The sequence below is a fragment of the Cyclospora cayetanensis genome, unplaced genomic scaffold (assembly GCF_002999335.1).
Source record: "Cyclospora cayetanensis isolate NF1_C8 unplaced genomic scaffold, CcayRef3 CcayRef3_contig_29, whole genome shotgun sequence".
In the NCBI taxonomy this organism is placed as follows: Eukaryota; Apicomplexa; class Conoidasida; order Eucoccidiorida; family Eimeriidae; genus Cyclospora; species Cyclospora cayetanensis.
The window spans coordinates 107,685-133,372 of record NW_020312247.1 but is presented as its reverse complement, the minus strand read 5'-3'; the positions used below and the strand labels follow the sequence as shown (position 1 = coordinate 133,372).

Sequence of the window (25,688 nt, the reverse complement as noted above, 5' to 3'; positions counted from 1 at the left end):
CCAACGTGCACCACGCCTTTCTTCCTGAATACAAGTCTAGAAAATATCCTGCATAGCTGCTGCTGCAACCTAGAGTGCTTATCAAGAAAGTGCGCTACGAATGGCTTCTGTGACTGAAGTTGTAATGCTCCTTTGCACTGGTGCCACCCGACGGTGCGACTGGCCTTGGGCAAGCAACTGGGTATATTTGACTCTCAGTAGGATAGCTAACGCGCAAAGAGACTTGGGTAGGAGCCGCACATAAGTACACATACTGCAGATCGGGCAAGCTGTTCGCGTGTCTGAATAAATGCTTCTTGGGTCGCCTCTGCAGGCCGTCGGAATCAAGAAACACACAAAAAACCTCCATACTGAGGCCTGAAGATCGGGTGCTTGATGTTCGCCGTCTAGACTTTGGGCAGATTTCGACGCGCTCTCGAGGAAAGCTAATGTCGGAAACGGAGGCAGAGCACGCAAGCTACCTCCCCGCCGTCGTCGGCTGCCAAGCGCTGTGGGGAGGTACCTTCAAGGAATCACCAGACTGGCTGCCTCTTCCAGGTAGGCTTACGCCTCCTTGATGCCTTTTGAATGCCTTCCTGCTGCATTCCTAATGCCTTCCTGATGCGTTCGTAATTCATCCTTTATGTTATTCTACAAGGAAGAGCGCCCGCCTGCGCCATCGTGCCTCAACACTGTTTTCTCGCGCGTTCAACTGTGTAGACACCGGAGTCAACGCCAAGGGGGAGAAGGTGGAGTGGCTTCGGCATGCGCTTTACGGCGTTGGGACTTACTTGGATGTTGAGAGGTGCGTAAAGGCCTTTTACGTGCTGCCGTTGCAACCCTAGCGTATGTACACTGTCCTTCGCATTGCATGTGATGATGCCTCCTGAAGGGCTGCGTGGTAGCGTCTGTGGGGGTGGTGCTTTGGTGTGCGTACCGTAAATAAATGCAGAACAGATGAATACGTGGAGTGTATCAAGGCGCTTAGCCGCTTGCGGCGTGAACGCACCTACGGGAAAGATGAAAACACGAGAGAAAAATTTTTGAAGAGACAAGGTTTGCGAGCAGCAGCCATAAAACACTCTTTATTGTGGAGGCACTGTGGCCAGTTCCCCTAAGATGACGTGCATGCCAAGTCGTCCTCTCCTCTTGCCCTTTTGTCGCGTCTAATAAGCCCCCTTGCGTGGATTTTTAGATCCCCTCTCAGGGACTGCTTACAGCGGCGAGTCACACTGAGAGCGCTGGACAAATCAAGGGGGAAATGTTTGCATCGTGTGCCTTTGCTCTATTTGCTCAGAGTGGCGGTTCTGGTCGAAGGGTGTTGGCGGCTCGCGGTTCTTCACCAAGCGAGTTGTTCTTCCGAAATTCAGCAGACAGTCCGAATTTATCGGCCTTGTCTACCCCTATCCCCGTGGAAAGGCAAGTGCTGTTGTTTCCGTTTTCTGCGCCTCCCCTCTCTTTACCCCCATATCGCTTCGTTCGTCGTGCCGCCTCGGAGTATAAACTGTATGTGCAGACACACAGACATATGGACATATAGACAGACACACAGACATATAGACAGCCAGACAGACATATAGACATTTAGACAGACACACAGACATGTAGACAGACATAAAGACAGACATATAAAGAGACAGCCAGGCAGACATGTAGACAGACATATAGACAGACAGACACCCAGACATATAGACATTTAGACAGACACACAGACATATAGAAAGACAGACACACATACATATAGACAGACAGACACACAGACACACATCCAGACAGACATATAGAACGACATACAGACAGACACGCAGACACACAGACATGTAGACAGACATACAGACAGACATATAGACAAGTATACAGACAGACACGCAGACATATAGAACGACATACAGACAGACACGCAGACATATAGACAGACACGCAGACATATAGAAAGACAGACACACAGGCACACATGCACACAGACATATTGAACGACATACACACAGACACACAGACATACAAACATACACATACATACAGACAGACACGCAGACATACATACACATACATACAAGTACACACATACTAAGAAACACGCATACACTTAAGCATATATATATATGTACGCACACGCATATATATATATATATATATGTATATACATTCGTAGCAGAGTCTTCCTTTTCAGACATCATTGTCCTTTGCGCTGACCACCTTTTAGCTGCACTGCGTAGAATATGCTTTAGAGGGCATATATGTGTATACACCTTTTGAGCATTTGGAGGAAGAGGGCTGCGAGGCGTGAAGCTTTGTCCACGCACGTGTGTGTATGCCATGCCCTCTATGAAGCTGAAGGTTGACGATATTCTTCTGCCTCGTGACTCGCTCAGAGCAGTGTTTGGATCGATCAGGGAAATGCGGGGGATGCTTGCTCAAGAAGGCAGCAACCCCCCAAACCAGTGCACCTCCAAAGTCGTTCAATCGCTGAGAGAACAGGTGAGATCGAGCTGGCATGCATGCATGCCCCTAAGTGTGCAGTGAGGCTTTCGGAGAGCCGTGAGGCCTAGGCCTCCTAGCGTCTTCATGGCGACTCGTCCATGTCGCGCGCGTACTTATTTCAAGCCTTTTTAGGGATATATGCTTTTTCTCAGTCTCCTCTGGGGATTTCCGCGTCCCCCCACAGCTCTGAAACACCCCTATCAGTAGATGACTGTGAGAGCAGAGGCAGGCACGGGAGTTGCTGCGAATCTATCTAGGCGCATGCGTGCCTTCTTCAAGGCACGCATGCACAACAAGCCCCCAGGGGCGTTGCACGAGACTTCTTGGAGAGCTTCGCTGGCCGTTTTCCGCCGTTGCGTCCTCCTGCAGATCATCCAATGCATGGAGGGTCGGCAAAACTTTATTGCCATCGAGAAGTGCGATGCCACGCACACCGTGCAGCTCGCCGAAGAGGAGCATCGCCTGTGTCAAGGACTCGAGGCACAAGAAACGTCTCAACACTTCAGAGCCGTTGCGCGCCTTGGAAACTATGATGCCTTGCCAACAGCAACTATCCTTGGTCCGCCTTATGGGGGTGTGCTGCGTCCTGCTGGGGAGCTCGCCATGATGCAGGTATTTCGATTCTGAGGCAGCTGTCTAGGAGGGAGCGTAATAGAAGGGGGATTCGCGACACGCTTCCCTGCCGAAATTTCGCTCGGTGGCAGTGCAGACTGGCTAGCGCAGGACAGTCGAGAGGAGACAGCAGCACGCTAGAGCGCCTAGGGAGTCTCTCTCGCAGTGCTGCACACAGCCCTTCGCAATGCACAGAAAAAGACGCTTGTGTCTCGAGATGAACTGCCACTTTCGAGGCAGCCGTAGGGGAAGGGTTTGCTGCAAGCGTGGCTTTTACCCGCCTCAAGGCCCTCTGCTTCCTGCGTTTGCATGCATGCACGAGTGCACGCATGCCCGCACGTGTGGTGCAGATGATACACGACCGTCTGCGAGATCTAAAGGGGCCCCCACGGCAGTCGTATGCCTTTCGCATCGAAAATCTGGGGTACATAGGAGAGTGGGAAGCGCGGCAGGACAAGGCGGAGGGTAGGCTGCTCTCCTGTCGCCTCCTCCCTCCTTCCTTCGTTCCCCTCTCCACTCCCCTGTGCTGCGGCTGGAGCGATGAGAGCCGTGTGAAAATGCGTTCAGCCCCTGCAGAAAACTATGCCTCTGCTGCGCTTTCTTTGGGGACTGCATGCGTGACAGGAGGGCGGGGGGATCAGCCGTAGGGGAGGAGTGAGGGTGGCTTTACAGGCATTCAGGCTGTTGAGATGCACATGTTCTTACACCGACTGTCACGTTTTTGCCCCATAGCCGTCCTCTGCAAGGCGGAGCGAGAGAAGCGGGGAGGAAAGGGGGGAGAAAATAGCGTCTCCTCAGAGTCCACGGCTCTGCTGTTGTTTTACACACAACAGGGCAAGCGGGTTGTAGGGGGCTTGGTAGAGATAGATAGAATTGCTTGCCATGGCTAAGGAACTGAGCAACTGATGACACGGAAAGCCTTTTAAAATGCACGGAACGCATGTGTGGTGGTGCGTTGTATATTTCTTTGCGGAAAAAATCCTAGAGGCCTCCTCTTTCGTGAATTTGCATCCTCGACGCTACCCACCCACTAGCGCGTTGTTCGGAGTGCTGCTGGCGATTCGATGCAGCAGCTGCGGTGAAGGGGAGTACAGAACGAGACACTGGACCTGAATTAGAAGAATACCAAGACTGCATAGCTGGGGAGGGCCGCGAAATTTCCTGGCAGGTGAGAACGTGACGGAGTCATTTCAACATACACCTTGAGGCTGGCTTGAGTATGCGGGTATGTGTGCCTCTGAAGCACTATTTTTCTGGAAGCTTCTGGTGAAGCACTTTGCTTGAGGTTTCGGCGCTGTTTCGAATGAGAATGGCACGCTGTGGACCACGAATTGAGCATCGCTACAGCGGGATGGAGAGTAGCTGCTGCATCTGCATCGATACGACCTTTCCATGTGGAGATGCGCAAATGAAGCACTAAGAACCCCATAGGCAAAAGGCCGTTGTGCCTGTTTAAGGCTTTTTGTCGAGCTGTTCCTTCGTGCTGACTGCTGCTGCTGCTGTTTCTGGGTACGCTAGCAGCCTAGGAGTCGGCCTCTTACGAGCTTAGACGAAATACACAACTACGTGCAGAAGACAATGAATAAGCTGGCATCCTGCAGCACTATCAGAGAAGCCGAGCAGATAGGTAAGTGCCTGTGCTCTTGCTTGCTTTCTCTTCTGTCTTTGGATGTGCTTGGAAGCGCCGTAGCACACGGTTCGCGAGGCCTACATAGCCACATATATATATATATATATATATATATATATATGGACATGTATGCACAACCAGCTCCTGGAGAGGAGGAAATAGGGGGGTTGATATTATTTGCCTACATGGACCGCTGTTGCCACCATCGCGGGCAGTTTTCGCTCTGGAGGTCAGTTGCTGCTTTTTCTTGGATGGCTTGCTGTTGCCTGCCCTCAGAACGAGAGTTTCGCATGAATGATCCTGACATCCGTATGGACAGCTGCAGCACAATCGAGCCAGATTCCCCCGAGTTAGATGCCATGGATTACAGAAGCGAGTATTCCATGATGAACGACGCAAATGGCTCTGCCAGCGTGAGTCTCACGTGCTCCTCTAATTTGAGTCTTTTTTGTGACGCTGTGGCGGGGAGGCCTCTATTGCGAGGACAGAGAAAGAGGCAGAAAGAGACACAGAGAGAGACAGACAGAGAGGGACAGAGAGAGACAGACAGAGAGAGAGACAGAGAGACAGACAGAGAGAGAGACAGAGAGAGAGAGAGCGACAGAGAGAGAGACAGAGAGAAACAGAGAGAAACAACGAGAAAAAGCGAAATCGAAAGCCCTGCTTTGCAGATGCTCGGTGTCTGGTGTAAAGCTGCGGCCCTTGAGTAACGTCGACAAGGCGCATAGAAATGGCTGGCTATTCATTAGAAAATTTCCTTAGACGCATTATGTAGTGTGATGCTGCTGTGTGCTTGCTGACGCTGCTTTTGTGGGTGCTTTGGACTGCGGGGTGTCGGCTTTAGATAAGCAACGGAAACAACTGCCACAGCTTGCTGGTGATTATCGGCGGTCTGCCCTTCTTCTTCCCTATAACGAATCGTCCTATTAGAAATGGCGAAGAGCTTCTGCTGTCCTATGGACCGCATTACTGGACGGTAAGCCTCCTGATATCCGTGTGTGTGTTTGTGTATTTGTATTTGTGTGTGTGTGTGGGGGGGGGGGGGGGTTGTGTGTGTGTGTGTGTGTGATCTTCTCGACAGTAGGGTTGTCATGGCGTGTATGTCTCTTCTCGGCTGTCATGTCCAGCTCTCCGTGCGGGCACCTTGAGTGCTACTAGACACACAGGAGGGAGGCAGACATGCACATGCACACACACATACACACACTTATACATACACATACAAACGCATACACATACGCATACACACCCATATACATACAAACGCATACAAACACATACACATACATACACATACACATACACATACACATACACATACATACACATGCATACACATAAATACACAGACATACGCATGCACATACAAACACATACACAAAATACACACACATACACATACATACACATATACATACACATACGCATACACATACATATACATACATATTCATACACATACATGCACATATACATACACTTACACATGCACAAACAAACACGCCCGTTGAGTTTGTGCCTTCTAACGTACCGCGATACGCTTGCGCTTGGGCAATGTGCATTCCTGTCATTGTATTTGAGACGCTTGATCTCGTCCATAGTTATGGAGGGGACAGATCCCTGCATGGTATCTGGAGAGTAAGCGGTGTTTTATGCTGAAGGACCTCAATAGCCCTCGAGAGTGGCATAATCCGCTCTTGAGGATGCTGGGGGGGGCAATACGCAGGGGTATTTTGGTGAATGAGAGGGCTAAGGGGAGCATCGCATGCATCGCTTCTTTCTGCTATCTGGCAGCAGCTGGTACGCAGAAGAATGTGATGAGGCCTTGCGGCCTCACCTGGCCAGGATTTCAGACTGTGAGACCACTGGGAATTCGCGTTTGGGGCTGTCTGTACACTGCAGGAGGCGCAGTCTACTGAGGCTCTGCTATCTTCGACATACCAGCTCATGACTGGCCTGTTGACCATGGCTTTTGAGAACAAGAGAAATGTGTTTGATAGAAATGCACACCTGGAAGAAAGCAACTGCCGGCTGGTTCAGTCTCGGGTAAAGTCGTCCCCCCCACTAAAGACACGTATTCCTGCTGCTGCGGCCTTAAAGAGCGATCCGTCGTGCGCTGACACTTTGCAGTGTAGCATTGCCTTCTGCGGCTTGACTGGAAGCGAGAGGGAAGGGAGGTGAAAGGAAATCGAGGGGGGTTTGTGGGGGAAGATGCTCGTCTCCCTCGCTAGCGAAACGGCCCTGTGCCGCCAATTTACGATTCTACACACACATATATATATATGCATACTCATACATGCATACTCATACATACATGCTCATTTATACACTAATGTATGCATACACATACAGACATCCACACATATACATACTCATTTATGCATACTCATTTATACATACACATATATACATACACATATATACATGCTCATACATACATACATGTATACATACACATATGTACATGCACATATATACATGCTCATATATACATACTCATTTATACATGCACATATATAGATACACATACATACATGCACGTATATACATGCACATATGTACATCCACACATATACATACTCATACATACATACATGTATGCATACCCATATAGACATCCACACATATACATGCTCATACATACATACATGTATACATACACATATATACATGCACATATATACATACACATATATACATGCACATATATACATACGCATCTATACGTGCACTTATATACATATACATACATACATATATGTACATAAATACATATATACATACATACACGTATACATATACATATATACATGCACATATATACATGCACATATATACATGCACATATATACATGCAAATATATACATAGATACATATATTGACTCGGAGAACTGTGCATGCATCCCCATTGGAAACAAGATAGGAGGGTGTTCTAGCGCTACCCTCTTTGCATGTGTGCCTGCATATCGCCATGTGCACAGGCCGACGAGAGAGCAGCCGAAGACGTTGCGGAGTTGCTGGCAAGGCTGCATGTCTGCAACGATCAGGGAGAGCAGCGCAAGCAGGCTGCAGCGTGGCTGGAAGAGCTAAAGAAGACGCTGCAAAGGGAAGGCAGGGGCTATGCAGTTCTTGAGGCGTTGGATCGAGCTGCAACATCTCTTGCAAGCGGGTGCGTGACCGTGGCAATGGAAGATTTTGTTTTTTTCTTTGGCGGCCGCATAAAATCTATAAGACATTTTTAAAAAGTCTATAAACAAGAAGACCACTGCTCCTTTGCTCCTCCTCCTCACGCACTAGCGGGAAAGCTGCAAGCGCAGTGAACCCTTCCTCTCCAAGGAACTCCTTGCTTCCCTTCAGCGCGTATAGACAAAAAGTAATACCCAAAGCAAGAGAGAAGTACCCGTAGACAGCGAAGGCTTTGTTTCAATGCCATTAGGAGAGCGGTGACAAAAGTCTCTTCATGCCCCTTCCTATCCGCTGTGGATAGGAGTAACGGCCGCCTTGCTCGGCTGTGGGTGAGCGCGAATCGTTTTTTTTTAATTTTGCTGGATCGTGGGAGCTTATGCCTTGGGGTTTTTCCACCACCCCTGGCTGTGCATGCAAGCTGTATCTGTACACTGTGCAACAGCGCGGATGTGGCCGTCACTTTCGCTGACTTGAAGGCTGCAACGGATACCCTAACCAGAGAATATCATCAGCGCACTGTCGAGCTGCAACAGCAGGTCAGTCGTTTCTGCCTGTGCGTCTTTCTTTCTTTCTTTCTCTCTTTCTCTCTTTTTTTCTTTCTTTCTCTCTCGTTTTTTTCTCTCTTTTTCCCTTCTTTTTTTTCTCTCTCTCTCTCCGTCTCTTTCTTTCTTTCTTTCTTTCTTTTCGCTTTCATTGTTGTTTTGCCATCATGACGTCTTTTCAGGGCTGTAGCCGCAGCAGACGCGCCAGATGCTTTACTTGCTACCTAACAGCGGCGCGTGCGGGCTTAATCGCAGCTGAGACAGGCAGGCATCTTCAGACTTCCTTCTCTGAGGGCCTCTTGATGCCGCCTTTACGAACGCTGCCTCTTCAATGCGACACCTGTGGCGTGCTGTCTCAGGTCGAGAAGGCAGAAGAGGCCAGAAAAAGCGCGGAAAAAGAAAGCGCAAGGCTGCAACTCCATCTTAACGCCGTAAATGACAGCTCTCAGGTCCAAGCGTCCCGCCTGGCAAAGCTGAAACTCGAACTGCAACGGATGCATGCCATTTCCCAACGTCACTTCGTGGAAAGGGAGAGAATCACTTCTTCAAGGAGCATTCAGTAAGGGACAGAGCAATGTGCACAGCTTGGCAAGGCGTCGAAATCTTGAGATGACATCGCCCTAGAAGGCATTCGACTGAGAGCAAGCAAGCGCTCAGAGCCGTCCTTTGCTGGCGTCATGTTTTTCATGGGATAAGACAAAGGGCAGATGCCCCTTATTTTCGTAGTCTGCTGCTGCGTTGCCGCCAAATGCGCATACACATACACACACACATATACATACATACAATGATACATACATACATAAAATGATACATACATACGATGATACATACATACGATGATACATACATACCATCATACATATATACATATATACATGTACGCATACACGTATACTTCCTCTTTCCCCGGTTGCCCAACACGTGTATATATATGTGTGTGTATATGTCTATGCATGTATGTATGTCGATATGTATGTGTGGCTATATATGTGTGTGTTGGTTTCTGTCCGTATGTGTACACATGTCTATGTACATAGATATGCCCGTAGGTATGTATGTACATATGTATGTATCTATACCTACATGTGCACACACATATATGCATAAATATACATATATACCTACATGTGCATATATATATATATGCATAAATATACATATATATATATGTATACTTATGCATATATATATATGCACATGCAGGTATATATATATATGTATATTTATGCATACATGTATGCACATGTGTCTTCGGTCTGTCAATGACTGTCCTGCCCTTTGATTTTTCAGCAGTGACGACTGCCCGTATGCGAAAATTACAGAGCTGCTCGGTGTTCAAGGGTTGCCCATTCATGCCACAGGTGTGATAAGATAAGCCACGCTTTTGCATGCGTGGCTGCCCTCCGTGCACTCCATTTTCTGCAGCATGCAGAAGGCCTTCGGCTGCTGCTGCTGAGGATGTGATGCAGCGCATCACAGCCGCTCTTGCCCTTTTCTGATCGATTTCGCGGCAGTTGACACTCAACACTTGCCCAATTGTGGGGTCGCCGCTTGTCACGTATGGCCTGGCTTTCCACAGGCGCCGCAGCTTCTGAGGGAAGAAGAGTTCTCACTTTCCTGGCAGCCTTGGGAACGGCGTGTTTGTGCTTTCGCAGGGTCTGATGTTCAGCGCCATGAAGATGTGTGCAAAGCAAGGGGTTATCTGCTAAGCATGGGTTTCCTGGACATACACACGAGCAAGTGTCGGTACGCTGCCTGCCTGCTGTCGGAAACAGACGCCAGAAAAGTTCAGCCTCTACGTACTGGCCTGCTGCAGCTAGCACAGAGTGGCGAGGGGAGAAGAAGGAGGGGAGTGACGGCTGCAAGTATCGCCTTTGCACTGAGACATGTGGGTGTGGATGTGTGCAATGCTTTCTTGAACGGAAGTCAGGCAATGCGGCTGGCCTTTTGTGAAAGGTCCCCTAGCGCCTCATGGGGAAGAGCAGCATCTGTGGCATTGCCGCGGAGAGAACAACGACATAGCCGAACTTGTGGAGGAGGTACGCGCGCACATGAGCCTCAAAGGACTGTCTTATAAGGTTCATTGTGGCTAGACGCATCTCGGCAGCTGATTTGACTGCGCTTTCGTGGCTTGTTCTTCGAGTGCGTCCACGTCGGGAAATTTGAGGCCCTTGCGCGTGTGTCGCATGCATGTGAAGACAGCGCTGCTCCTTCTTCTCTGTCTGCATCTGCTGCATGGCAGTAAAGGTCCTGCCTGTGATACGCAAGGTGGAAGGAGGTAGCCGCGCGCGTCTATCCTTGGGGAGCGCCTTCCGCGACTGCTGCAGAGAGTATATATACGTGTATGAATGCATGCATGCGCGCTTTGCCACGAGCGGAGAGTGGTGGGAGCGGGGTGCATGCGTGCCTGCGCTGCAGGGAGAAGAGCTGGCCAAAGGGCAGGGCTTTTTGCTGCAAAGATGCCTCAACATCTTGTCGCGCGACTCTGAGATCTGCTGGTTTCTGTTCGAGCTGCTGTGCTGTCTCGCCAAGACCTTTGCACGGCTTGTGCCTAAGCACAAGGCACGCAATCAGCAGTGGCAGCAGCTTTGTCTTCAGGAAGCGCATTGCAGCAGTCAAAAGCAGCACCGCTTGCTACACGGCAGGCCAGGGGGGCAAGAACGTCAGAGGGAGGCATGCAAGCCACCGCTGCAGCAGCAAGAAGCACACGGACCCTCGCAAGAGTCTGAAGTCGAGGACGGCGAGCTAGAACCGGATGCATGCCATGAGGGGGTGCACATGGCAGACAATCAGTCCACCAGGATGGTCAAAGAGCTTGCAACAACAACGCATTGCACAGATCCGCATGCCCGCGACACTACTCCAGACAGCGCCTGCGTTGCAAGCACAAAGCAACGAAGCTGCAGCGCTTGTATTTGCGCGGGTAGAAACAATTGGGAAAGAACTACAAAGCGATTTCGATGTGGAGAAGGCACAACGGACAGCAGCAGCAACACACAGCGTTTGCCACGTTTTTCTCAGCATGCAGACGCGTTCGCAGGATACGGGCAAGTCAGATCGGAGGCATCCTTCGATTTCGATGCCATGGTGCTCGAGGCTTTCGAGGAAGACCCCGTATCTCGCGATACAGAGTAAGGCATGCATGCACGGCACAAGGGGATTGGATGCAAAGACTTGTTATCGGCAGAACGAAAGAGGCTTGCTCTAAACCCCCTCTTACAAGTGTTTTTTCTTTAAAACGTACTGTCACGCAAGAACGCTTTTAGGCTCAATTGTCACGTGCTTCAAAGGATCAACCAGCCAAAAAGTACAGGCCCTTTTCTTGTATATATTATATGTAAATATATGGCTATAAATCTATATAGGTAAATATATATCTGTAAATATATATCTGTAAATATATATATGTAGATATATATACATACATATATATGTAAATATATATACATATATATATATATATGTATGTATATGCATGTGTATGTAAATGTATATGTATGTAAATATATATGCATGTATATGTATATATATCAATACATGCAGGTGCCCTCCATTGCATATGCTTGGGAACGTTTTTGTAGAGGTTTGGGGCCCTCAGGCTATGCGCTTTTGCTGTGCTGCTTTTTGCGTTCTTTTCTGCCTGCTGCTGCAGTTGGGTTGGATGGCTGCTGGAGCTGCCGGTGCTTCGATGGACTCTAACAGCAGACACAGAAGCCGAAAGGCGGCGGCAAGTTCACTTACTGATGTGCAATTTCCCCCTATTGCTGCACGCTGTCTTCTCTGTTTGCTGCAACAACTGTCTGGGGTTTAGCCTCATTCCTGCGTCTCTCAATAGAGACAACTGGCTGGGCGAGTTCCTCGAGGCGGTCCATCAATGTCTTGAAGAAGTTGAAAGCGAGTGCGATGCACAGAGAGCGACGTTAATATCCTTCCTCCTCCTTTTAGCACAAACAGCCAGACACACAAATATATATATACATATATATATATAGATATACATATATAGACACATAGAATGCCGATATACGCATGCATATATCGGCAGATATATATATATATACGTATATACAGGCACATAGAGGTATATGATCAATACATTCCGATAATTATGTACATAAATACGACCAAAGGCACACTTACGGTGCCGAAAAGCATATGCGCGTAGATAAGTTGCGCTCACGGGCGAGCCAAGCTGCAGGCTGGCCCTTACTAAAAGTTTGGTTGGTTTGCTGTGAAAGGCACGAAAGAAGAGGGGCACGCTGGTTTGTGGTCTAGAAGGCACTGTAGTACAAATGAAAGCAGCTCGTGCAACGCCTCTAGCTGCAGATATCAGCGGCATTGTTCGTTAGTTATCGCTCCAATTGAAACGCTGTCTTCTGCAGATCTGAGACGACTCCCACCATGTGGATATCACGTTTTTTTCGTGCGGTTGAGGGTGCGCACGTGGCCTTATCGGCTATTGAAGCCGAAAGGAAGGCTGTTGACGTGCAGGCTTTAGAGCGTCATCTTGCGAAGCGGCGATGCCTCCTCCGCAAGATTGAGGATCTGCGCGATCGTCGGGCTGCGGCAAGTATGAGGGCAGCTCAGTGCGGTGACTCAGGGATCGACGATCCCATGCAAAATGAGGTGCGTGTCTGTCTGCGTGTGTGTCTGTGCGTGTGCATGCGTCTTGGGGCGGCTGTTGCGTGTAAGCAGCCGTGCTTTCGCGCTCGTTTTCCTGTACGTGAAACTGCGTGTGTTGTGTATTTTGCTGCATTCCGTGGGCTGTCGCAAGTCCTAGGCACACTCAACGCTGTTCAGACCACCTGCATTTTCCATGGGGGTGTCGTGTCGAGGATGACACATCTTTTGCATGCTACAGCGTCTTTGCACGCCACTCAGACACTGCGATGTTGGTGAGGGCTGCGTTGCGGGGTGGCTTGTCTTTCCGCATGTTTGGTGCGCATGCAGACAGCCGAGGAGTGCGAGCTGTGGAAGGCGATCTACAAGTTGTCGGAGGCGGTCAAGACCCGGGTGTCGGTACACCTGAATGCGTGGGGGCAGCAGCTGGCCTACTTCATAGACACCCGCTATTTGCGATTGGAGCAGTACGAGCGTCATGAAATGTGGCGGGAGGAACGGCTTCGAGCCAGCCGACGCAAATTGCAAGGCTTTTCTGAGGCCGAGAGATACATGACGAGCGAACAAAAAGCCTTGTGCTTCAGAAACAAACGCAGGGAAACCGGAGGAAAATATTTGCGGTACTTTGCATTCCGCACGAGGGTGCGTTCTTTGGCGTTATAAGAACCTGCTCGCAGAGATGGGGTCGCTGCTACAAGCGAAAGACGTAATCCACTTTTTGTTCGACACCGTCTCCCGGCAGCATGAGGAAGGTGGGGCTGCTGTTGGGTGTACTGCGCATGCACATGCTGTCTGGGATTCTGTCGCTTTCGCAGATGGGAGAATTCGACGACTGCGTTGATCGCGTCAAGTACTTTGCTGGTGAGTGCCGAAGGTGATCGCTCTGCCGTGATGGCTGCGCGGCAAAAGAAGCGTATTTTCGCACGTACATGTACATATATATATATATATATAATGCATACAAGCAGATATATGCATATGTATTCACCTTGTAGGTATATGTACATATACGTATATACACACGTATGTATGTATATGTATACATAGGTATATATACATACATACATGTGCGAATATATAAAAGAAGAAACGGTCTAGTTTTTACAGCTGTGTGGGGAACTGGAGAGAGAGCTGAGACACTTCCAAAGGTGCCTCTGCGACGCTATATATATATAGTTGAATATATACATCTGAGTGGGCAAAAGAACGTCTGCACGTGAGTGGTTTTGTGTGCCTTCTGTGAGCTTGAGTTTCTGTTGGCAGGCTGCCGTCGTGCAGCTCTGTCTTTTAGGTGTTGGCGTGCTTTGAACGTTCAGGCCTTGAGGGGGGCAATGTATCGACGGCGATCAACAAGACTTTGTCTTTGATTGCTGATTACGCCGGGGTTCGACCAGGAACGTGGGATAGGGATGTTAAGAGGCGACTTCAACCGGAGCTGAACAGTCAGTTGCGAGAGATTTCCAGTGCTGAGGAGGCGGACCGCCTTCTTGGGAAGCCTCTCTTTGAGCGAGCCTTAGAGCATTGGCCTCAACTCCGGCGGCTTGTCGACATTGGTGCAACGCGGTGCGTAAGGAAAGCGGTGTTTCGCGGGGGGGACGGGGGTAGGGTTGAGCGCATCTGTGCCTTAAAGGGTGTCTTTCGTATGAGCCGTTGCAAACATGCCAAACCCATGCTCCTACTAAAAGCAAAGTGCTGCAAAGGGTGCTCAAGGGCAGGTCTTTCTACATAGTATATATATATATATCTACATAGTTTCATGGTACCAGCATGCCCCTTTCCTCCCCCTCCCCTCGTTCTCCAGCGAGAATCTGTGCTGCCGGTGTTGACGGGGCTTCGTTTTCACCCCATGCGCGCGAGCCGCTGCTCAACAAGCTCAACTGGCTTGTTCTGCTGTCTGTGTGTGGCTGCGTGTTTGTGTGTGTTTCTGTCTCGTGTGTGTGCATGTGTCTGTATGTATGTTTGTGCGTATCTGGGTGTCTTTGCTCGCGCGGCTTGCCCCCTCCTTGTCTCATGGGCCCAGAGCCGTGCATGCAGTCCAGCTGCAGCTCTCCGACACAAGAAAGCAGCTGGAGCAGAGCCGCCAGCAAGCAAGGCGTCTTCAGCAGCAAATCAAGGAGCTGCACGCTTGCATGCAGCGCTTGCAGCAAACCGGTCCAACCGAAATGACGTCTGGGGCTTCCCAGGTGCGCACGCGCTGTTCTCTCTTGGCGGAGCGGGGGGGGCCTTTGCGTCCATGGCGACAGGCTATGCATGCTTCATGCATGCTTCTTTTGCCGTAGACAGATGCCAACGCTGCCACCCTCGCATGTGTGCCGCAGCTGGTAAGCGGCGAGGAAGCGTGTCTGCAGCATCCCGAGCATGCGGTGCTGCTGCAAGACAAACGGCTTTTGCACCAGGAGTATATCGCCACCTCGCAAGACGGCGAAGGAGCAACACAGCGCCACATGCGTGTCAAGCAGGAAGCAGGGCCTGCAACTGCTGCCCATGAAGTATGCGCGGATGGCAATGCTGAGGGAGCGCACACACTTTCGAAAGAGAGTCTTGTCGTGACAGTATTGTTCACCACGCATTCCTTGTGTTTGCGTCTGTCTTGCTCTCTCTCAGCGCATTATTGCGACGCAAAATCCCGGCACTAACCCCTGTGTAAGGCTCCGTCATGCAGACGCCGTGCCAGCACATTTGTCGTATGCAGCTGCCCTTACAGCTGCTAGCCTGGCTCAGCACTAAGTGCCTTTTGTTAGAGTGTGTGGGGTGGGTGATTTGCTCGCTCTGCAGACGCTGCTGCAGCTGTACTGCGAGGATAGATCCGCGCACACGGTGATCAGGCGTGGCGACTTCCCCCGAGTTTCCAAGGAAATAAAAGACGGTGCGTGCAACCTGGTAACGATGCGAAGGGGCTAGAAGGGGGGGCACGGCATGCGAGGGCTTGCATGCGAGGAATCAGCAATGGACTGCTGTCTTGAGACCAGAGCAGATCCTGTATGCGCGCAGACGTACAAGACGGAAGTGGCGACTCTCGCCATGCAGTCTTTCGCTACCTGTTGCCTCCAACGCCTTTCGTGTTCGAGCCACCTATCGATGTCAACAAAAGCGGCTGTACGTACAGGCCCAAAGACGAGGCAGTCCGAAGCAACCCTTGCTATGTGTTGCTGCTGCCCAAAGCGTCTAAAGTCTCCGTGTGTCGTCTGTATGTACAAGTTCTGCAAAGCCTCCCCAGGTGCACATTGCATCATAAAGGTAGCAGTGACATTGTCTATCTCTTTCTCTCTTTCTTTCTCTCATTCTTTCTCTCTCTTTCCCTCGCTCGCTCTGTGTGTGTGTGTCTGTCTGTCTGTCAATTTGGCTCGGTTCCATTGCCAGGATAGCTGTCCAGCTCAGACAGTAGCGTCGAGCTGACCACATGTCTTCGAGGTTCGTGTGCACCTGCGCAAGGGTATAGACAAACCTTCTGTGTGGTTCAGGTCTGCACGGCTACCTGCCTGCCGGACGGAACGATCATTTCACGCTCGACGTCGTGCTTCGACTGCCTGCACTTACTAGCACTGGATCGCGAATAATAGCCCTCAACAGTCGTGAAGGCAGGGGCAGGAGGTTCTATCACCCACAAGATTCCAATCAGCAGCTGACTTCCATTTACGATCCATTGGTCTGCACGCGAGCGATGCCTGAAGACGAAGGGGCCTGCAGTCAGAACAGGAGCTTCAGACACAACCCCGTATGCCGCCTTGTTGTTTTTTCTCCCCAGAACCCACAGCACCGTTATTTCAAGGAACTGCCTTTTTGTGGAGATGGTCTTTCCATTCGCGTCGAGGCCGTTGTATCCTGTATCCTTTTTGGTGCTCCATTGTGTATGTGTGTGTGTGCGCATGTATGTTTATGTATGGGTATAGGGGTATGGGGATACGGGTATGTATGTGTCTATCTGTATCTGTATGTGTGTGTGTGGAAGCAGCACCGGCCGTTCGACAGCCACAGGGTAGGCGAGGGCCAAGTATTTGCAATTCTTGCATACTACTTTGTGCTCTCGAAAGATAATTCGCCAAGAACACACAGCCAACTCCACTTAGCTTGGAGGCGCTAGAGGCCTCCAGGCTAGACATGGGAGGCTGCTGCTGCGAGAAAGGCCTCCTAAGGGGCAGTCTTTTCCGCCTGCTCCCTTGTGAGATCAGCGCATGCGGTTTCTCTTTCTCGCTGGCGAATGGTTCTGTGGCTTCGTCCCCTGTGTTCTTCGCTGCGTCTTCCACGGCTCTTTGCAGGAAAGCCCCCCCGAATACGCAATGTTGCTGAGCGCCCGCTACTGGATCGTGCCTCGAGGCAAATATGATCGAATACAACGAGTGGATCTGGGCATGGGGATGCGGATCCCCAGCCATGCGCCATCGGCTGCAACCTCTGCTGGCTTTTCTTGCAATCATTTTGTCTCGTTCTTTAAGAGGGATAGCCTCGAGTCGGCCAGCGCCGAACCCATGTAGGGCCGCCTGCTGAATAGATGCTGAAACATGACAGTCTCCCGCACGCCTTCCTGCCTGCATGCGTGTCTTTTGGCATCTCTGCTTAGTCGCTATCGTCGACGGCGAATTAACTGCTGCAGCCGCCTCTGTGCGTGTGTTTGCGCTCTTCAGGGACCCCCCTTTCTTCAGGTGAGGCTGAAAGGCTGCAATGCTCGAGTGTATTGACAGATCCCGGCTTTCACCCCTGAAGGCACACAAGACGGACGAGCCGTCCCGAGTCTGTGTGACTGCCACAGAGTTACGTTGAAGTGCACGAGCGAGAGCGCTGGGGGTTGCGCAGAGGCCTCATCGATGCCTGCCATGCGTGTAGTCCCCTTCGTGAATGGGGTATTACAAGAGCCTTTGATGGTTCCTCGCATGCCCGACTTTTACAAGATCTGTAGCATCCGTAAGCGCGGCAGCTTTATGCAAGAAGGGTTCGATGCAGTTGGCCTTTCAGCCTCCCACGTAGGATCTAATGGCTGTGGACTCCTTGAGGCGATGCCGCTGCGTCGTACCCCTAGATGCGTGTGCAGGAGGCCTTCCCCCCACCGCCAGGAGCTGCCGCCAAATTCAAGTAGTGGATTCTGCTCTCGAGCTGCTCTACATGCGCGGTGCGCCTCCCCCTATGCCACGCACGGCAGCCCTTGCGTCCCTTTTCTTACGGCGTGCTGAGGCTGCTTGTGACCTGAAGGCCCTATCTACCTACATACAAGCATTCAAATACTGCTCGCCCTCATGTCTGTTCATGTCGCCATATCTACAGTCTTCAGCTGCGACTTCAACCCCGATCAACTGCCGGCACCGCCGGGGATTCGACTGCTGCTGCCCACGCAGCGATACAGGGCTGCAGCACTTGATGATGGGCGGCTTGAAGCCGAAGAACTTTCTATTCAACAGACCGCTCTCAGCACTGCGACTCGTTTTAGCACACCCGAGAGAGATGCCAATCAGAGAAATGCGGAACCGCACGAGACAGCAGCAGCCAATCGGCCTTTCAACGGAATCGGGAAAGCGGCGGACATGTATGGAAACGCGCGAGGTGGCAGTCCAGGCACCATGAGGAATAGCATCAGCGCTGCATGCGATGCATCAGCGCATGACCCTTTCGAAGAGTCTCCTGCACAGCAGCGGCGGCAGCAGCTGATGTTAGAACGGCGGTTACGTACTCCCAGTTCGCCGGATGACCCCGTACAGACAGGTGAGCCGCAACCACATCCGCCTACAGCAGACGCAGAAGGCGCTAAGGGCATCACCAACGGCTCTGGGTGGGAGCAGCAGGACGATCCTGAGCAGACACTAGACCCAAAACAGCTTACCCAAGCTTACCACCGGATGCGACACCGCAATAATCCCGTCCCCCCCTTCATTCTCAGAAAGAAATCAAGTGCACTCTCCTCATTCTCAGTGACCACGGAGCAGCACCAGCAAAATACGTATGCGCAGCTAGCGCACTCGCAATGCGGCTACCCCATGGTTCCCACATCACCCAATACGCAGGCAGAGGGCCCGTCGGGCACAAACCGCAATCTTTACGTTGCAATGAAAGGCGAGCATACAAGTTAAGACTCGCGTTTATCTTCTAGCTGTGCAACATAATAGCAAAAAGATAAACGGTTTTTAGAGGCCGTTTTTTGGGAGCACCGGTGCATGGTGCTTGGTTTCCTCTGCGGGTGCCCGTTTCTGGCTGCTTCAATTAAGCCAATGACTGCCTCCTAAAGCTGTCGCCGTACAGAGTGATGGATAGGATCAATAAACATTTCGCTGTGTGAAGGGGCCGAATACGCTAGGAAAGTAGACTCGGAGGGTTGCAATAACTCCTCGCCAGTGGAAGCATATCAGCCCCAACCAAGAAATCGCAAGTACATGTAGAAGAGGATGGCTTTCATTGCTCTGCTGCAGCTTGCTCAAAAGCTGTTGCAGGATTCGAAAGGAAGGGGACGATGCACGAAGGCGTTCACTGTCACGCAGTATCCTGAGTAAAAAAAAATGTAGAAATGGACCAGCGTGACCGCACATACAGCATACCGCTTGTGGAGAGGGTCCAAGTATAGACCCATACGGATCCTCGTACCACTGCCCACAACTCCAAGCGGTGATCACCTTGCCGTTTCATGGTGGTTTCTGAGTAAGGCAAGGTCCTTAGGCGTTAGCTTGCGCTTCATCGTACGAAGGCTTGCATCAGCTCCAAGTTCCAGCAACACCTGCAAACCGGAGGCCGAGGCGCACTGCACTACCGAAAAATAAGACCCACTTGCAATTGGAACAAAGTAACCCTGTGGGGACTTTACTGTTAAGAGTCTGGAATATCCGAAAAAGGCTTGTTGGGGAGTCCGGCTGCCCGAATCAAATGAGATTTCATTTTTTGTCGAGATAGAGGATATCGCATGTGGTACGCAGAAGAACCAATACTCCGGGGTTGCTAAAAGATGCAAAGGGGCTGCGCACTGCTCGCTGCGTGACTATGATTACAGAATGGACCCCTTTCAACAACTATTTTGAGCGAGAATACGCTTTCAAGCACAATCGTTTCTCACTCTACAGACGTCTGAATATCCTCTTGCTGCCGCGATGTGAAGTGCTGTCCAGCCTGCTTTGTTATGCCTATTTACGAAGGCTTGGACCTCGGTCGAATTCTTGAGCACGGTATCACCGTTGTTAGATGCGCGCAGCTGAATGCGTTCAAGAAGTAGTCCAATGCGGCACAGGGCAGCCGCACTGGAGCCGCGAATTCCACTGCATTCTGTGCAGTTGCATGTGATAGGTGCTGCATATCGTGGCTCCTCCAGCTTCTTGGAAGCATCCCACAAGCTTGTTGCAGGTGGATCTACATTGCGGAAAGCGTTGTAAACAAGAGCGTGAAGAAGAGTGTCGCCCGAGCGGCAACGCGCATCAAGGTTAGTGCCACTGTCTAGCAGCAGCCTGAGCATACGGCGGCTCCCACTGTAGAACGCTGAGGTGCAGCCATGAGCGTCTCGTGCGTTGACCAGGCAGTTCCGGCAGAGGGGCAGCTGGACTCGAACTGCGCGCTCTGGAAGTAGTCCGCTGGGGGCCTCGGGCAGATACGTGAAGGCGACTGCAGTAGAGCTGCATTTTCGACAACGAGCGTTTATTGTTGATAGACCATCGGGTTGCCCATTTAAGAGCAAACTGGCTAGGCTAAGATCATTATCTGCTGAGGCAAGATGCAGTGGCGTTAGCTCGTGGGGCAGTGGAAACAACCACTGGTGGTCATTGGTGTAGCATTGTGATGCAGATAACAATAGAGTGGTCGCCTGCAGACAGTGTATCAACGAACACTCATTGGAATGATAAGCTCATTTCCAAGATAAGTGTGTTAAAATAAATTTCCTCACCCTTCGTTTTCATTGAGCAAAGACTCGTGCAATAAGCTAGGGGTCGTCGATGCAGCGTCAACCGCAGGATCCACTGCAGGCCTTATGAAACACTAGATCCATCAGCACTACACGGCTGTACACGAGCATTTTTCCATAACCATATATATGAGTGCAAACTGAGGGTCTGGTGGGTGGAAGGTGCCTTTGCAAATATTCATCTGAAAGTCACTTGTAGTGCCTGGGCACTTGCAAAACGGCTTGAGCAATGCAGACCTGTCGGTAGATCGGCGTGCAGGAATATTGATTTGTGCGTGTAAATATCTGGGTGGTTAGGCCTTCTTGTCGCCTACTCTACTTTTGCGCACCTGCATGCTGTGCTTCTTTATGGAATACTCAAGGGGGAAAACCCCGGCCTCGGATGGCTTGTCTAAAGATGCCCCGTGAGCCAACAGCAACCGGACCATATCAAAGTTCTTTTTCCACTTTTGGTGGATTATCGTTTTAGATAACAGCAGTGGGTCATCCACCTCTTGTTGCTGCTCTCTCGCCTCATTTCGAAGTTTCGCCTCGTGCTGTATCGCTTCTGCAAGTGCTACTAAGATTAGCGGCCTTCTTTCCCCCTCTGGTTCTTCTGTCCATATATCAGGTGACATTGATGGTAGACCGAACACAGCATCTGCTGCCTGCAGCAGCCACTGTTTGTCAGTGGAATTATACCTCCATGAGCTCTTTTCTACACATTCATCCCCTGAAGGCGCCCTATCATCAGCCATCCGACTAGTTACCGGAACAGATACAGGAGCAGTCGTAGTTGCCCCTTGCATAACCTCTGGTTTAGCATAAGAACTGGGATTTGCAGCTTCACTGGGAGTGCTGTCTGATTGGGAAGCCGCAAATGACAGTCACACAGTCCGTAGATCTTGAAGGCTCTAGATACGCAGAATCGTAGCAGGTGTGACGTCAAGTAATGGATAGAACGCCTTCAATCAGATTAGGGAAGAAAAGTGTTCCAACAAGCGACAGTCAATGTGCAGACATGCGCTTTCAACAAAGCCACTAGTAGCACTATAAATGATATGCATGCGTAGTTGTGTGTGTGTGTCGAAATCATCTCATAATGGAGGGAGAGTCAGACCCTCATTGTCCTGGACTGTGGCTAGCATCATATCTGAAGGAACCAAACAAGATGAAGCAAACCAAGTTTTGTTTAAATGCACTAGCTCACACCACATAGGTAGCTGCAGACTGTACATGTAAATAATCGTTTGTTAGCAGGAAATGTTCAACTTTTTGAATTGCTGACTTTTTGCTTATTGAACGGTTGGTTGTTGTTCTTATCATTCTCGTGCAGTGCTCTCTAACCTTCAACTTCTTGTTGAGTTAGAGAACGCTCTTGTTGACAATTTGTTGTTTGTGCTTCGCGGGCCGCTCGCGGATGCCGTATTTAGCAAGAGAGTCGATAATGCCAACATGAATGTTCCCAGCTTGAAGTGTACAAGTTCAGTAGCCCACTGCGCTGCAAATAAATATGCATACACAGGCTAGCTATAACGGGTTAACAAAGCAGAATCTGAGGTGTGTGAGGGCTTCACAAGGCTGGAGTGAAAATCTATCGGTGTGCGTGTGTGTGAAAGATCCATCTAGGAACTTTGAGGGCAATTGGTTCGCTGAGGCTCACTTCTCTCTACAGTAAGCCACCCTAAATAGCTCTGAGCAGTCAGTAAGAAATGAATAATGCTGTGGTTATATTGTAAAAACTAGTCGTGGATGAAGCGGGAAGCCCTAAAGCCGGTTTACGGGGTTGTGTGCAGTAGGTTCTGAAGCTCCTCATGGAGTTGCCGTGGGGATTGCTCAAGTGTATATCAGTAACTAATTGGAAAAGACCTCTTAAGTCGTGATAAAAAGAATTTGACCTGTTGACAGGCTGTTTATGCCTGGGAACGGTGTGTTGCATTCGGTCAATGCTTAGTGGAAATTCGTGCAGGAACCAAATTTCCGAGATGCAGATCTTTCAGGTGGTAAATCTGTAGAGTTGAGCGAAGAGTGCAGTCAAGGCGTTATTTCAATAAATACAACGTCCATGGACACTCCTCTATCCAGGTGACCTCTGGTGCGCAAACGAAGGTATTAGGTGTACTCCGACACCACGGAATCATTAAAACCTGGCTACTACCTGAAGTATGAATGGCACAAAAATTAAGAAAATAAAATACATTAAGTGGCTCACTACTATTTCTAAGATGCTGGCTGGATCAACGACCGCGGCGAAACGGCCCTTGCCTGTCAGGCAGAGTTCGCGAAGGCGTACATTCGATCACGAGTTGCTCCAGAGAACTCTAAGGAAGCGTGTTCCTACTTTTTGTGTGACAAAATCTTTGGACTACTGTGAAGCTCACAGGGGTTCTTTGTATTAATAAAGAAAGTCTTTAGACCACGGCGGACCACCAAAGCCTTGTAATAATCTTCGCGTCTAAGGTGCAGAAATCCCCCACCATCCCCGTTGTTACTTATTATTCCGGCCTCAGCAGCACTCTTGTGTAAATGAGGCACGCTGTATCTTGCTTTGTAGTCTTGCTCTGTGCCGTTTGTGCGGTGCAAGCAAACGCTGCAGTTCACACTCCGATCGGCACTTACGAATCAGAAACTGCGAGAGATAACTGCTCAGGAAGTACGGGAGACTATGCCATCCATGCAGATGGGTCAACCCTGCAAGACTCTGCCACTGGCGCGGAACCAAGGCATCTACAGGCTTGGCGCACCAGAGGCAGCGGTCGCAACTTCTCCAGCGGCTATACCACCGGCTACAGCGGTTTGAGCGGATCACCTGTAAGCACCTCAACATATATGTCGAGTACGGTGCCCTACAGCAACACGTATAGCGGCTCCTCTTCATTTTCCGGAAGATCTATTCCTACGTATTCTAGTAGTGGAGATACCTACGCGGCTTATCCTTCAAGCAGCACTAGTGGAACAACGTTCTACAGCAGTGGAAGCGGGGGCACCACCTACACAGGTGGCAGCCTCTCCATGCCGACGTACTCGACCTCCTCGCTGGCTTCGGGAAGTGGCAGCAGCATGCCATATGTCAGTTCTAGCAGCACCACGTACGGGGGCAGCAGCAGCAGCAGCGGCAGTCACCTCTCCTCCGGAACAAGCTACACCAGCCCCAACAATGCTTACGGCGGATCAAACGGAACGGCGTTCGGCAGCAGTATGGGCAGCTCTGGAATGACAGGGGACAGAGCATTCATGAGCAGCTCCGCCTCGTCAGGTCGAGTTGTCTACACTAGTGGAGGCCCTACCGGTGTGGGGAGGCCTATGAGTACCACTGCAGCAACAAGTAGTGGTGGTATCGGGGCAACAGCAAGCAGCAGCAGCGGCATCGGGGTGTCTCCGTACGGCGGCACCTTCAGCAGAACTCCCTCTCAGACCACGGTGCGCACCAGCGGTTCAACGACACAGTCAACCCCCTCTAGCCCCTCTTTTAGCGGCAGCGGGAGCAGCGGGATGCCGAGCACCACTGGAACCGCTGAAAGGACAGCAGGGCAGACTTCGGGGGGGAGTAGCAGCTCTCGAGCCCAGAACAGCAGCAGCACAACCAGTCCATCAGAAGGGCCCTTCCGTGATTCAAATACAGGTAGAGGAAGCAGCAGCTTCCGCTCATCCGGGGGTGGAGCTGCGACGTCCCCACTGGAACAGGGAGGATCAGACAACACAACGTATTATCTTAGAGAGGCTGATGGATCTCTTACGCCAATCGAGCCTCCCCCTTACGACCAGATGAAGCCTGACTCCTACTACACTGATCTCTATCTCACCGACCAGCCGATCAGGTTTGAGAACCATGTAAGGCACCCATGTACAATTGCTTCAGCAGTTGGTACAGTTCGTGCAGTGGCGTGGTTAAGTGGTTTGGTTGGGGTACTGCGGGCAATGCGTCGTATAACGGAGCGGTGTTTGCCGTTTTAAAATAGTTTACTGGTACTTCTGGCGCATGCTTCATGTTTTGCTACTCGGCTTGTGTGCGCTGCTTTCGTTCCTCAGCACACTAAAACGCAACAATTCAAATTCGAGCTTGAAAAGGCACACGAAACCAACATTCAAAAGGAGCAGGAACAGCCAACGCAAGGGGTAATCAAACTCCCAATTGCAGAGGAGAAAAAGGGAGTGATGTGAGACGTCTGCCCCTTTAGGAATAACAGGGGTACTAGGGCTGGGGATATGCCTGCCAACAAGCGATGTGGGGATGTTTCATACTCAGGGGATTTTCGATGTAAAAAATATTCTGCAGTTCTCTTCTTAGTGTTATGTGCGCTGAATTTCACGCTGGCCAACTCTATAGCCAAAAGGCTATCTGGGGATGCCCCTTTTAATAATCTTGGGCTCAAATAGCATAGCAACCCATGCCAAATACGAAATATCGCTGCTCACCTAGTGGCCTCCAGACTTACTTAATTTATTTCTAGTACATGCGTTCACTGCCTACGTAATTGCGAGGCTTCCAAATACAAGTATATGCGAAGAACCCACTGGCCGTACGAAGTACTAAAAAGATCAATTAAAAGTAAAACCATGGAAAGTTAGCTTCCGTAATGTAATGACTCAGTTTTGAGCAAAGCCCGGAGTACCGGAACAAACAATGCTCTAATTAATAGATGACCATGTGTTTTAAGTGGGCCATCATGTCAACTCCCGGTAACAAATAAGCTTTTTGCTGCTCATAGAACAATCTTGACTTGTTCAATGCGCAGGTGACCTCATTCGCAACTTTAAAAGTGCATTGGTCTGAATTCTCGGATACAGGAG

At 50.3% G+C, this 25,688-nt stretch overlaps 3 protein-coding genes across 3 annotated transcripts; 2 read left to right on the top strand and 1 right to left on the bottom strand.

Annotated features, from left to right (window-relative positions):
* The first annotated feature begins 713 nt into the window (after positions 1 to 713).
* LOC34622906 lies at positions 714 to 19,110 on the top strand. The gene is made up of 32 exons (XM_026338644.1): positions 714 to 784; positions 932 to 1,035; positions 1,277 to 1,329; positions 2,311 to 2,457; positions 2,830 to 3,072; positions 3,423 to 3,537; positions 4,107 to 4,240; positions 4,594 to 4,699; positions 4,979 to 5,115; positions 5,547 to 5,678; positions 6,605 to 6,748; positions 7,685 to 7,872; positions 8,332 to 8,425; positions 8,791 to 8,990; positions 9,725 to 9,795; positions 10,090 to 10,180; positions 10,365 to 10,473; positions 10,853 to 11,565; positions 12,087 to 12,353; positions 12,817 to 13,060; positions 13,385 to 13,696; positions 13,870 to 13,915; positions 14,371 to 14,617; positions 15,075 to 15,237; positions 15,334 to 15,543; positions 15,659 to 15,697; positions 15,830 to 15,920; positions 16,046 to 16,150; positions 16,516 to 16,712; positions 17,311 to 17,452; positions 17,756 to 17,953; positions 18,311 to 19,110. Exons 4-32 carry the CDS (start codon positions 2,377 to 2,379, stop codon positions 19,108 to 19,110), a joined length of 5,619 nt encoding a protein of 1,872 aa, XP_026194429.1. The 5' UTR covers positions 714 to 784; positions 932 to 1,035; positions 1,277 to 1,329; positions 2,311 to 2,376.
* Positions 19,111 to 20,060: 950 nt separating this feature from the next.
* On the bottom strand, positions 20,061 to 22,836 carry LOC34622907. Its single transcript, XM_026338643.1, has 3 exons — positions 22,680 to 22,836; positions 21,248 to 21,759; positions 20,061 to 20,819 (listed from the first exon to the last, which is right to left on the bottom strand). Exons 1-3 carry the CDS (start codon positions 22,834 to 22,836, stop codon positions 20,061 to 20,063), a joined length of 1,428 nt encoding a protein of 475 aa, XP_026194428.1.
* Positions 22,837 to 23,423: 587 nt separating this feature from the next.
* On the top strand, positions 23,424 to 25,058 carry LOC34622908 (uncharacterized transmembrane protein DDB_G0289901). The gene is made up of 2 exons (XM_022736049.2): positions 23,424 to 24,728; positions 24,927 to 25,058. Exons 1-2 carry the CDS (start codon positions 23,424 to 23,426, stop codon positions 25,056 to 25,058), a joined length of 1,437 nt encoding a protein of 478 aa, XP_022588050.2.
* The last annotated feature ends 630 nt before the right edge of the window (positions 25,059 to 25,688 follow it).

Bases quoted from the DNA above. Each gene is read 5' to 3' on its own strand.
- LOC34622908 (XM_022736049.2), top strand. From the start codon at position 23,424: ATGAGGCACGCTGTATCTTGCTTTGTAGTCTTGCTCTGTGCCGTTTGT. The intron at 24,729-24,926 runs GTAAGGCACCCA...TTCGTTCCTCAG, and splicing joins CGATCAGGTTTGAGAACCAT to CACACTAAAACGCAACAATT.
- LOC34622906 (XM_026338644.1), top strand. From the start codon at position 2,377: ATGCGGGGGATGCTTGCTCAAGAAGGCAGCAACCCCCCAAACCAGTGC. The intron at 5,679-6,604 runs GTAAGCCTCCTG...TGTACACTGCAG, and splicing joins ATGGACCGCATTACTGGACG to GAGGCGCAGTCTACTGAGGC. The intron at 6,749-7,684 runs GTAAAGTCGTCC...CCATGTGCACAG, and splicing joins GCCGGCTGGTTCAGTCTCGG to GCCGACGAGAGAGCAGCCGA.
- LOC34622907 (XM_026338643.1), bottom strand. From the start codon at position 22,836: ATGCAACACACCGTTCCCAGGCATAAACAGCCTGTCAACAGGTCAAAT. The intron at 21,760-22,679 runs GTAAACCGGCTT...CTTCCCAATCAG, and splicing joins AACCTACTGCACACAACCCC to ACAGCACTCCCAGTGAAGCT. The intron at 20,820-21,247 runs GTGCGCAAAAGT...CACTGTCTGCAG, and splicing joins TAAAGAAGCACAGCATGCAG to GCGACCACTCTATTGTTATC.